Consider the following 12,450-nt stretch of genomic DNA (forward strand, 5'->3'; position numbering starts at 1 on the left):
ACATTATACAGTCTTTTGTAAAGCAAAATTGATAATGTAATATAGAGAGGCAGGCAGCATACATCATAATAACGAGTGTTCTTGTTTCCTGTATATCCTTATGTAGCTCTAACATACAGGCCTTAGGGTCCACTAGTAGTTATAATCCAAGATATTTTTCAATTTCCAGAAGAACTGAAGACCAAAATGAAACGTTGGCTGGGCATGACCATATCAAGTAAAAATAGGTTCCTGCTGCCTTTTTACATTTTAAACTAAATTTTGTACATGTGTCATATTTACTCTGGGTTATAGGGGTCACTTGCAGTTGTTGATGATTTTATATTGTACTTCATGAGGTTTGTGTGATTTAGTGATTCATTTGGCATTCTCTAATACTTTGCTCCATTGCTAGTCACCAAGTTTGACACCAATGTCATATATATAATTGTCATATATAAGTGTACTAGTTGTACATCGTAATTTAGACCAATACCTTCTAGATCAGGATAACAAAATAGGCCTGTTTTATTTTAACCACAAAGTGTCCTTTTTACTCTAGTGTTTTATGTTTTGTTCACAAAGTTTACTTTTGCAAACAGTATGATTTTTTGTGTGTAAATAATTGTCAAATATATACCAGATTTAGGAAAAGTTTCAGAAATTGAGCCAAAGCAATGCTGTAATAGCATTATCCGTGGCAACAGATAATGCAATATTAATGCAAACTACATGTTGATTTGCAGCTTTCTACTCAAAAATGTATCTAACTGAATGTATGCTACATGCTACGACCTACTTGTATTTGGTGACTCTTTAATATTTCTTTGATCTTATGTCAGAATTAATATACTTACTCTGCAGCTTTGTCTTAGAAGCTTTTAGTTAATGTGCTATATGAGGCCTGTTTTGTATAATAACTTATTTACCTTGCTGTAATTTGTATAATGGTATCAAATATGTAATATTTAGATCTAAAAGATGGAAAATAATTACTTATATACTTATACTATATATACTTATATGACTATTTTCCATTGTACTAGCCACTAAAATTATAATTATGTGTAGACATGTTTGTCCACAAGATGTCAGCCTCAGTCCTAAATAGCCTGCCTGTAGTTTTCATAGTATTTTTATTTTATTTATTTATTTTTTATTTTTTTTATTCACCAAAGACAGAAGTCAAACAGAGCTATTATCAGGGGAGTTAAAATACTTTTCGGATGAAGTATTTAGTTTTGTTACTTAAATAAAAGTACAGATACAGAGTTTCAAAAAGTTACTCAAGTAAAAGTATGAAGAATCCCTCACTCGTCCAGGTAGAATCCATGAGGAGAAAAATTCAGTTTGTCGACTGGACAAAATTTGTCCAGTCGACAAACTGAATTTTTCTCCTCATCAAGTACCACATGAGAAGTAAAAGTAAAGTAAAAGTATTAAAGTACCTGTTTTAAAAATGTACTTAAGAGTAAAAAGTATTTTGTAAAGATTTAAAAAAAAATTTGAAATGTAGTGATTTTGGTAAAGAATCTGCCTGATCTTAAGTGATTCAGTTGATTTAAAAAAAAATTCTAGCCAATTTTGTGTAATGTTGGGACATTAACTCATACTGAATGTGCTAAAAATAATGTCTCTTACGGCTGCACACCATAAAGAAAAACAATTTTTACTTTTCCGTCCAGATCTAAAATGTAGTGGAGTAGAAAGTACAACTGCACATTCTAAAAGTAGTGAAGTAAAAGTGAGAAGTGTCCACTGTAAAATTTACCTAAGTAAAGTACAGATACCTAAAATTTGTACTTAAGTATTGTACTTTGTTACTTTCCACTGCTGCATTGTATACATACATTATTTTATGTCTAACTGCAACAATGATTGTGGATGATGAAGAGGAACTAAAAATATATATTTATAGGCGGTACAGAAATGCTTGTCATTTGTCTGCTGTGAGGTGAGGGTGTGTCCTCAGGAGAAGTGTCATACAAGAAAGTGCAATGACCTGTAACTCCATTCAATCAGTCAGCCCAGAGCAGCTCTCCTACCTGTGATGTCCTGAGGCTGTTTTTTTCATCAAGAACCCTAACCTAAATTCATATGGAGATTGAAAGCATGGTCGCAAACAGTGTACTTGTTAGAGCCAGGGAAGGTAAAAATGATTTATTTTTGTTTTAAAAATGTTAAAGTTCTGTTGTTAAAATTAAGACTTAAAGTACACTGTGTAACTTTTTGGTTGGGGGTCTGTCACCTGCTTGTTTCTATGGATAGTTTGGTCTCCATGAAGAAAGAAAGGTTTAATACCATACTGTGAAACATTATGGACAAAGCAATAACATCTCCATGGGGAAAAGCATTTGACGGACCCTCCAACAGAAAAGTTACACAATGCACCTTTAAATCTTTGCCAGTGTTATATTTTATGTGCTTTTACCCATGATGGTTCAGTGCCATGACTCATACTGCAGTGCATTACATTATTTTGTTGTGTGTACAGCAATACTGCTTTGTCAAATTTAACTTGAAGTTCCTATTTCCTTACAATTATGGTGAGATTTAGAATATGAAAAATGTGAAATCTCTGACCTAACCCTAACAATATTTGTATTTTTTTAATACAACAAGTGTTAAGGTCACTGCTAACCCATTTAACTCTGAAAGTAAGTTGCAGAGTAATGCAGTTGTACAGGATCTGGTGACGTATTCTGTGTGCTATTATTAGCCCATTCACGGTAGTGCTGCATACTATTGTTTGAAACCTGCCAGATACAAGACAGCTTATGCATATTGCACAATAACAAAATTAACAGTTTTTATTAGGTGATATTTTTGTTTAAAAATAAATAACTTGGCTCAGGTGGAGGCAACAAAGGCAGGAGCTGGAAGTGGAAAGAGATGTTGCGGTTCCCCCACATCAGTCAGTGCCTGGAGTTGGCCAAGACCATTGGTTTGTTCAGTCTTTATCTATGACTTTATTGTACAGGTCATCCAAGGTCATGTCTCCTCTTGTTTTTTTGTGTCAGAACGAGACTACTACAGTTTATGTGTTCAGCAGCCAATTGGTAAGAGGCTTTTCCAACTCTTCTGTCAGAGTCGACCTGATCTGCAGAACTACATCTCCTTTCAAGATGCACTGGTAATCCCTCACAGTGCCCCTCACATTTAACAACACAGTGAGCTCAAATCACACAGAGTGATAAGAGAAGGTGTCAGTAAGGACACCCAGGGTCAAACCTTAACAAATCTCAGTATGCTCCCAGAGAAATGGCACAACCTCAAAGGAAAGCCTACATTTTAACAATACATTGAGATAGTATATTTATTTTTTACCTGTTCCACAAAAGTATAACACATCACACACATAATAAGTACAATAAAGCAGTCAAGAAGTAATATGGAAATCACGTTAAAACCATGTACAATATGTGTGCAAACTAAAAGGCTTAAATGTTTTTGTCTCTATTCTAGGAAAGCTTTGAAACCAAGGCGGATTCTGAAAGAAAAGTTTTTGGTTTAAGCATCATTCAAAGATTCCTCATGAGCCAGGCAAGAAGAAAACTTGTTTACATGTTGAATAATAATATAAAAGGTATTATATTATTTAAGTCTCTTATTAATGGCTGATTTATATCCTCAGTCTGTTCAGTGTCTGTCCACAGTGCAAAGTCACATGCAGGCCTGCATACAAGCTCTGGAGCTGGACCTCAGTGCAGATGTTTTTTATGCATGCAAAAAGTAGGTCTAGCCCTTTTGCATGTGTGTTAACGTTGTGTCATCCAGTCACATCTGGGTTTCTCCACATTACAAATATGCACTCTGCCAGATTAGAAATCACCATTAGTCATTTATAATAATGTAATTATGTCTGTATGCCTAAACACTTGAGTCTAATGTCAGACTTGTCTGCTTTTATCAGAGATCTACATTCATATCTTTCTGGGAAACCATTCGTGCAGTATCAAAAGAGCATGTTTTTTGACCGTTTTTTACAGTGGAAAGCACTTGAGAGGTGAGTAACTTGTAAGTGTAAATTCACATTAGTAGAACAAGAGTTGTTCTTATGTGTATATACTCAAATAATTGTTGTTTAGGCAAAATGTTCCCATTATACTTTACCTATGGCTCTGTGTTTCTTTAAGGCAGCCGGTCACCAAGCATTGTTTCAGACAATATAGACTTCTGGGAAAAGGAGGGTTTGGAGAGGTTAGTGTGCGTACACACTGTAATTGATTTTACAAGCATTTGATTGAATGCATACCATATGAACTTTTGCAGCACTAATGACTAGTTACAACAAGGAAAATTAAAACGTTATTATGTTTTCTTTTGTAGGTGTGGGCTTGTCAAGTGCGAGCCTCAGGAATGATGTATGCCTGCAAAAAGCTTGACAAGACTCATGTGAAGAACGGAGGGGAGAAGCTATGGCCCTAAATGAGAAAGAAATTCTTGAAGCTGTGGACAGTCGGTTTGTGGTAAGACAGTGAACTTGAGATTCTTTGCAAAGTTTGCAAATGGTTGTCCTAATATGGTTCCTTTGTTAAGGTAAACTTAGCATATGCCTATGAAACCAAGCATGCCCTGTGTATGGTTCTGACAATGATGAGTGGAGGGGACCTGAGATTTCACATTTATAACATTGGTACACCAGGCCTAGAAAGAGAGAGGGTGTGCTTCTATGCTGCAGAGGTATGCTGTGGGTTAACACACCTACACCAGATGTCAATAATCTACCGGTCAGTAAACTTTTAATTAGCAATTTATGTTTTATACAGATCACACAATAGCTGATATACTGATATATAAATACTTCTTTATTTCTAGAGATCTCAAACCAGAAAATATTCTCCTGGATGACTATGGTTAGTACAGATTAATAATCTTACTGAAAGTGTAACTTATTAACAAAGGTGGAAATGACCAAAGGAGTTTAGATTGGTTAATTGGTGGTGGATGCAATAATAATGAATTTACTTTTGTGGAGCGGAACGTGATGTGTTTGCCTAATAAAACCACCAATATTATTTTTTGCTCGAGGAAGTACTGAAGGTATTGCGACATAGCAACAAAGACTTTTTAAGGAAATAAATTGTTCAGGAAAGAAGGTGTGGTGGTTCTATTTTGAGATGCACCTGTCATGTCTAACCATGTGTTTATAGGAACATGTACTAATAACAAATTATAGCTTTTAGAACAGTTAAAATAAGTTGAATAGAAAGTGGGTAGGGATAAGGAAATATAAATTCTGTAAAAATTTAAACCATTTGTGTGATTTGCACCTAGGTCATATTAGGATCTCTGACCTGGGCCTTGCTGTGCGTTTGGCTGGTGGGAAACTAGCACATGGTCGTGTGGGAACTATTGGCTACATGGGTGAGTTTGCTCTCTGTGTTTCATAGAAAGTACACTGTTAATAACATAATAAAATGAAAACATCATCTGCAGCTCCCGAGGTGATTGGATATGAGCATTACGGGGTGAGTGCTGACTGGTGGGGTCTTGGATGTTTGATTTATGAAATGACTGCTGGCAAGCCCCCCCTGAGGACGAGAGGAGAGCACCCCAAACCTACTGAGATGGAGAGGAGGATTCAGTATGAAAAGGAAGAATATACTAAAATGTTCAGTAAGGAAATCAAGGATCTGTGTTCCTCGGTAAAAATCAAGACTAAAATACTATTTAGTAAAATTTTATTCTCTCTAGTATTTTAAATTTCACTGTTATCTAGCTGTTGGCCAAAGACCCAATGAAGCGACTGGGATGCCAGGGCTCAGGGGCTAGTGAAGTTAAAGCCCACCCCTTTTTTAAAACAATTAACTTCAGGATGCTGGAGGCTGGTTTGGTAGAACCACCTTTTAAACCAGATGTAAGTCAAATATTTTCTATATATCTTGGAGACTACTCATGACACATATAATAGCAATGATTTGCTAAACTGCATTTAACAGCCCAGACTGGTATACTGCAGTGATGTACAGGACATTGAAGAGTTTTCTACAGTAAAAGGAGTGGTTCTGGACGAAACAGACGGGGAATTTTACTCTAAGTTCTGCACAGGTCGAGTTCCCAGAATGTGGCAAAATGAGGTCCTTATTCATTACACTATGGTGTGTTGCTTTTAAGACAGAATAATTAATTGAATTCCGTTTTCTCTCTTAGATGATAGAGACTGGATGTTTTAGGGAGCTGAATACTTTTGGTCCAATGGGCACTCGTTCTCCAGACCTAGTGTCTTCCCACGTATCTGACAGCCCTAAAGGTGGCCTATTGCGTCGCATATTTCGCAGACATGTAAGGTCAAAATACCATATTGATACATTTTTGGTTTCATTAGAATCTCCAGACATACTTTTGCTTTTTTTTTTTTGTAAATTAGCACCAGCGTCCAGACTCACCAGATGAAAATAAAGTAATCAAGGACTCAGGACCAGAATCTGAACTGTGACCCATTAACTGTAGACAACAAAAGGTCAGCCATCAGTGTCATCAGTGGTCATTTAAGATAATGTACATGTTGTAAATTGTGTCTAGTTTGCACACTTCACTGTAAATATATTTTGATACAAACTACTAGCCTTTATTTTATTTCTGACAGTTAAATGTTTTGGTCTATTGAAAAGTGAATTTGCAAGATACATATTCTGCTTTCTGGCTTGAAAAACAAAACACAAATTATTCACATAAATAAATGTCTACAGTAATCCTACATATACTACCTTTAGAAATTTGCAGTATTTTAAAGTAGTTCTGTTAGACATACTGTTAAAGTTTAGGAGCTGTTGAGCTGGACACGGACAAGACATACATTTTATTGATTTCAGAGCAAACAAAAACTTAATAGTAAAAAAACACACACACACAAAACCAACACTGATTAAAAAAAAAAACACACAAAACTGAGAATGTGCTAAATTATTAAATGCAAGTGGACTACACATTACAATACAATATTTATGCTCAATCAGTGGCTAGGCATTATGATGTATTCTGCCAAACATTTTCGCAGCACAGCACACAGCTCTGTTTTGTACATGGAACTGGAAAACTTAAAAAAAACAAACTGATGGGTGTCATGCTGGAATTATCCTGATGGGGATTTTGTGGAAAATGATCATCCTTCCCAGGGAGGACTACGCCTGCCATCTACATCTGTCTCCACGTGGTATAACATATCAGCTAGAGTGTGCTCTATCACAGCCCCCCAGCCCATGTCACTCATCTGAAACAGTGGAAACAGTAAACCAAAGGCTCAGAAAATGTAAATCAAGGACTGCTAAAATGTTGAAATTAAAATCTCACCGGCTGGTACTTTAGATCTTTGGGAGGGTGTTTGAAGTGAGGCCCAAAATTGACTGACACCTACAAAATAAAATTTAAGTAAAATAAGTAACAAAGTAAGAGGTAAGTATGAAATTCTCAAATGACAAGAACATATACACCATGTTTAAAGTTTAAATTAACTTGTTTTTAATTATAAATGTTTTTATTCAACTGACCGTGCAGCTCTTGTACAATGAAATGGCTGGATAGTAGATTCCTTCAAATAAGCTTTCAAACGCCACTCCTTGACTTGCCCCATTTTTGTAAAATATCATCTGAACCAGACATACAAGTTAGTACTTTGGAATTAACCTTTGACTATAACACAGAGCTGTCATTTCTTACCTTACTGGGGCTTGTTGCCTTGAGGTTTTTTTCTGCTTTATCCACATAGTCTTTTTCTTCAAAATACAAGTAACTCTTGAACTTGATTAGTGCCTGAAGTAAAAATAAAAACAGCTCTAAAGCTCAGTCATTTATTGTGCATTTTGTACATTGTTTTGAGGCTCACCTTGTCCTTGTATGTGTCAGGAAGAGCTTTTGCAGTTTCAGTTTCATCTGGCAGCTCAATGTAGAAACCCAGAGTATCTCCTTGGCCATATCCTGAGGAATAGTGCTTTCCTATAGACTGGTGAAAGCGAGTGCCCTTCTTGCTACGCCATGAATAGCTGAACTTATCATAACCTAAAGGTGCCTGTAAGTTACCTAAGCAGGAGAAATATAAAAAGGTTGGGCAGTATAAAATGCATGTATTGATTATGAAATAATCAGTACACTTTTTTTTTGCAACGTTTAGGCTAATGTGTTAGCATTATTGAGTTGTATGAAACTCCACCTACCAAGAGGCTGTGACCACCCTAGCCTCGCAGCAGTCTCTGGAGGCATGTCGTCAACAGTGACCTCAAAGAACCAGGCCCCTTTTCGCACCCCATGAGAAGCTCGCACCATCGAGTAGCCCTTCTCTCCAGTCACAGTTAGCCGGTCATCAGAGATCTTAAGCTGCGGTGCTGAAACAAAGTGCACCATGAATATACACCATAACACACATGCACAGTATCCTTTATCCAAACAACTTGTGAAGTACCTCTATCATGTAAAGCTAACAGCACCCTTTCATAGAGACAGGCCCTGTAGAGATCACCCGGAATAGGCTTCCCAGCCCAGCAGTCGAGCTCCAATTTTTCAGGATCAGGGGCATGGGGGTCTGGTTCTGCAAGGATGTAGCGATAGCCATCCTTATTAAAGGGGTGTTCAAGAGGATAACCGTGAGGTGGGAGCCGCTGGGCTGAAAACAAAGGGTCACTGTGCAATGCAAACACAAAACAGAAAAAATATATTATTATTACTTTACTTTATATTTACTTTATGGACTCTATGTAAGTGCGCGTGTGTGTGTGTGCGTGTGTAGTCCTACCTTCTGGTCCGCTTAGTTGCTCCTGCAGCAGTCCCTTCTTGCTGCTGCTGTTTGCGTTTGGCTCCTCGTCCTTTTCCAGGACCTGCAGCCAATGCACCTGCAAAAACAAAACAAAAAAACAAATAGCCATTAGAGAAACTTTCTAGAAAACTACAATATAGACAGACAAGGACATAAGCTGCAGCAGCCCAGTTAATCAGCTTTACTCCCAATAATGATCGAATTTAAAGTAGAAACCCAAAATTACACACATATGCAAGCAATCCTATAAATAATTATTCTATTTATTGCTCTATATTCCAGAACTAGGGTTGTGGTAACACATTTGCTTTGTTGCACAATTTGTGTGTAGATTTAAATTAATTTTATCTTTAACTTTGCAATTGGCACCCTGTTCTCACAGAACATTTGCCATAGAATTTTAGTGGAGCACAGCTGAAGGAATTAGAAAGCCCATTAGCAGCAAGCCAAAGACAGGGAAAGACTAGGAACTTTTTAGGGAAGGGTAACAGAGGCAAAGAGAAGACAGGGAAATTATGAATACACACAGATGAAGTTGCCCAAAAGATGCCCATTGACCATATTAATTGATTAAAATCTTTGTTTTCAATGTTAATTACAGATCTTGATCAAACATCAGGGTCAACTTCTATCCAAAGGATTACAACACACAGACATTAAGCAGCTCAGGGTACTATATATTCACCTGAGAAAGAAGATCCACCTGGAACACAATGCACAAAATGACGATTGTCACCATGTTCAACACTCGGAACATGAGCAGTACGATTTTGTTTATCCTTTGCTTTCAACTGTACTTTATTTAAAGGTAGGGTATGTAGCCTGTACTTTAACTTGTTTAAAAAAGAAATACAATAACAACTGAACCTGGCTTATGGGTGTATTAACCTGCATATTGAGGACCTCTCAGTATAGGTACAAACATTGTTATCAGTAAAATCAATTGATCAATTGATCACCTGAACAGGCTCACTTCATATCTGAGAAGTAATGTTTATGAAATATTGAATAAAATCCTACATATCCTACCTCTAGTCATTTTCAAGAACATTTACCATTTAGTCCAGCAGTAGTGGGAGGTGCTGTGGTCTGTTTCTGCGTATCATATGAAGGACCAATGTTACCGAGATCCTAAAAGAATAGAATAATTTATCATCTACAAGTGATATGTATCGAAGCATATCGTGAAATATTATATAACAATACCTGGTCCAAAAGGCCAAATTTGGGGTACTCTTCTTCTGTGTCTTTGCTGCCAGGGTCAGGGTGTTCTTTTACAAGGAAAACATCTCGCTCTTTGCTCTAAATGAAAAAGATGCATCACACATCATCTACTAACTGATGCAAATTTTTAGACATCCAGGGATAAAATAACATCAATGAGCCAAACTAAAGCCAACTGGACTTAATAAGCTTTTGAAGCAAATATTTTGCTACCAGTTAGGTAGCTTCATCAGGGCCTGTGTTGTGTCACACCTGGGACAGAGCCCAATGAAGGATACCCCGGTCTGCTACATCTAGTGGAAGGCAGTCACCAACATAAGCACTGATGAACCTACTTAGCTGGTAGCAAAATGTCGGCTTCAGAAACCAAGGAAGTCAAGATGACTTTGCTTAACTTGTTGATAACATCATGTACTGATTTATACAACAGAAAACACAAAAATATTCTTTCAAGACACTGAAGTATGTCTGTGGTATTTGTGAGAACAATACTCACAGAAATTAATAAATAATATTACCATTGTCTTCACAATGTTGTTAGGCCATGTTAATTTTCCCGGCCTCTGGCGAGTTGTCATACATTCCCAGTACTTGTCAATGAACGGTATGATATCCTAAAAAAGTAATAAAATAAATTTTAAAAGTTAATGGCCACAAAATAATAATTAACAAAGACATATTACTGGGCTCTTTGGAAAAACCCAATAATATGAACATTGGCTGTTCAACCTTTCTATCCCTACCAAATAAACACAAGTACAATTCGTGCAGTTATTTCCAAAATAATTTCGACATTTTAATCTATCAAGGGTATTAATGCACACTTAATTAATATTGTATGTTAAATAGAGATTTAGGTTAACCTTGTCCTTGGAGAACATCGTCTTTGGGTGTTCATCCTGTGTCCTGGAACGCCAGGTAAGGTTAGCCAGTGCTGTGAGGCACATTTCCTTTAAATCTGGGACAGGTTGAATGGAAAAAATGCTGTTAGAACAGTTATTTAATTGACAATTATATAATTATATTTTAATGCACATACTTGCTTGTTTTCTTAAGAAGTATGTGTTGCCACTATGGTGACATGCATTGCAATGGAAGACATAATTAGTCATAAAGGGAAGACAAGTCCTGAAAAGAGAGCAAACATAGCATAGGCATATCCACTGGCTGTGTTTTATTGTTTTGTATTGTAAGTTTTATTGTTTTTAAGGTTGTCTTTTACTCAACATACGCGGTGTCGATGCCAAACGTATCTGCAGTGAACCACTTCATGCACAGGGCACACTGGAGCTCCACTTCGCCCAGCTGTCTGCCACTCTCCTCATCCCCAGACCCGGTAACTGTATCTGCCGCCTCAGAGCCTTCACCGGCTGTGTCCTGGATTTCATCACCAAAAAATCCAATCAAATTAGAAATCTCGAATGTGTCGCACAAGAAATACTGTGCTATAGACATGGGTATTGATTTTAGGTATGAATTGTTACCATTCCTTCTTTGCCATTGGAGGATTCAGTGTCCATACTGGCAGGCAGTTCTCTGAATGCAGCATCACTGAAACAGAAAATGAATAAAGCCTACATTCTCGAATGGTTAAAAATTGCATAACATGCACCAATCTTCCACCGAGAATGTAATTTCAAATAAGAGAAAATTGGCTAGCATCACCAGTTACAGAGGAAGCACTATTAGCCGCTTGTACCGTCCATAATAATACCACGTGTATTCACAGAGAAAGCTTATAACATATTACATTCCATTAGGACAGGGGAGATGTTAAACACTGGCATATGCGTAAGACATACCCATCTGCAACCTCGGTACTTGCTCCAGATCCAACGCCCGCCTCTGGCTCAATGGTCGCCATGTTTGGTTTCAAATCAATGAAAACAAAAGAAACATCGCGAGAGAAAACGACTTCCGGTTTGTGCCTGGGGCTCACTGGTGCCCCCTCTAGGAACCTGCCAAAAGAAAAAGAGATAGACACAATAGATTTTGGGTATTCACTTCTTTAGTTTATTATTGTACCGAGGTCATTTGAAGATAAGGGCTATGATTACAGCTGTGAGACTCATGGATATATGTGCAATATATGTGTAAATGCATGATATTCCAATCTATCTAACAGCAAACTAACTAAATAGGACAAGAACTCCTGATAGGGATGGTGCCGTGACCTGTTAGCCAGAAAACACTCCGGATGGAGTCTGATTGGACTGTGCAACGTGCCAAGAGGCCTAGCTGGCCTGTGCACCAATAAAGAGGTGCTAGTCTAAACCATGGTAACCTCCCACTATAGTTTGTGTATTAAACTCATTGTATAGGCGTAAACATGGAGTCTCTGCATGGGAATATCTGGACTTTATTTCTGTTTCAAGTGTATTTTTTTATTTGAGCAGAAACTAACAAGCAAAACTTATTGGCCTAAACACAAATCCCCTTACATTTCAGGTTCACAATGTTTAGCCAAGTATAAATGTTCACAAATCTAGTTGTCTCAT

The 12,450-nt window shown here is 37.2% G+C and overlaps 1 protein-coding gene and 1 pseudogene across 1 annotated transcript; one reads left to right on the forward strand and one right to left on the reverse strand.

The window, feature by feature from the left end:
* Positions 1-2,013: 2,013 nt before the first annotated feature.
* On the forward strand, positions 2,014-6,484 carry LOC110166672 (G protein-coupled receptor kinase 5-like; annotated as a pseudogene).
* Positions 6,485-6,762: 278 nt separating this feature from the next.
* On the reverse strand, positions 6,763-11,847 carry ash2l (ash2 like, histone lysine methyltransferase complex subunit). The gene is made up of 17 exons (XM_020931956.2): positions 11,755-11,847; positions 11,437-11,503; positions 11,184-11,329; positions 10,992-11,080; positions 10,816-10,910; positions 10,471-10,566; positions 9,935-10,030; positions 9,784-9,859; positions 9,414-9,431; positions 8,708-8,804; positions 8,378-8,595; positions 8,133-8,300; positions 7,805-7,998; positions 7,639-7,731; positions 7,470-7,568; positions 7,273-7,332; positions 6,763-7,192 (listed from the first exon to the last, which is right to left on the reverse strand). The coding sequence occupies exons 1-17, from the start codon at positions 11,814-11,816 to the stop codon at positions 7,085-7,087; spliced, it is 1,782 nt and encodes a 593-aa protein (XP_020787615.1). The 5' UTR covers positions 11,817-11,847; the 3' UTR covers positions 6,763-7,084.
* Between the last annotated feature and the right edge of the window lie 603 nt (positions 11,848-12,450).

This window comes from Boleophthalmus pectinirostris, unplaced genomic scaffold, assembly GCF_026225935.1.
Source record: "Boleophthalmus pectinirostris isolate CB_2022bp ecotype Guang Dong unplaced genomic scaffold, ASM2622593v1 HiC_scaffold_18, whole genome shotgun sequence".
NCBI lineage: Eukaryota > Metazoa > Chordata > Actinopteri > Gobiiformes > Gobiidae > Boleophthalmus > Boleophthalmus pectinirostris.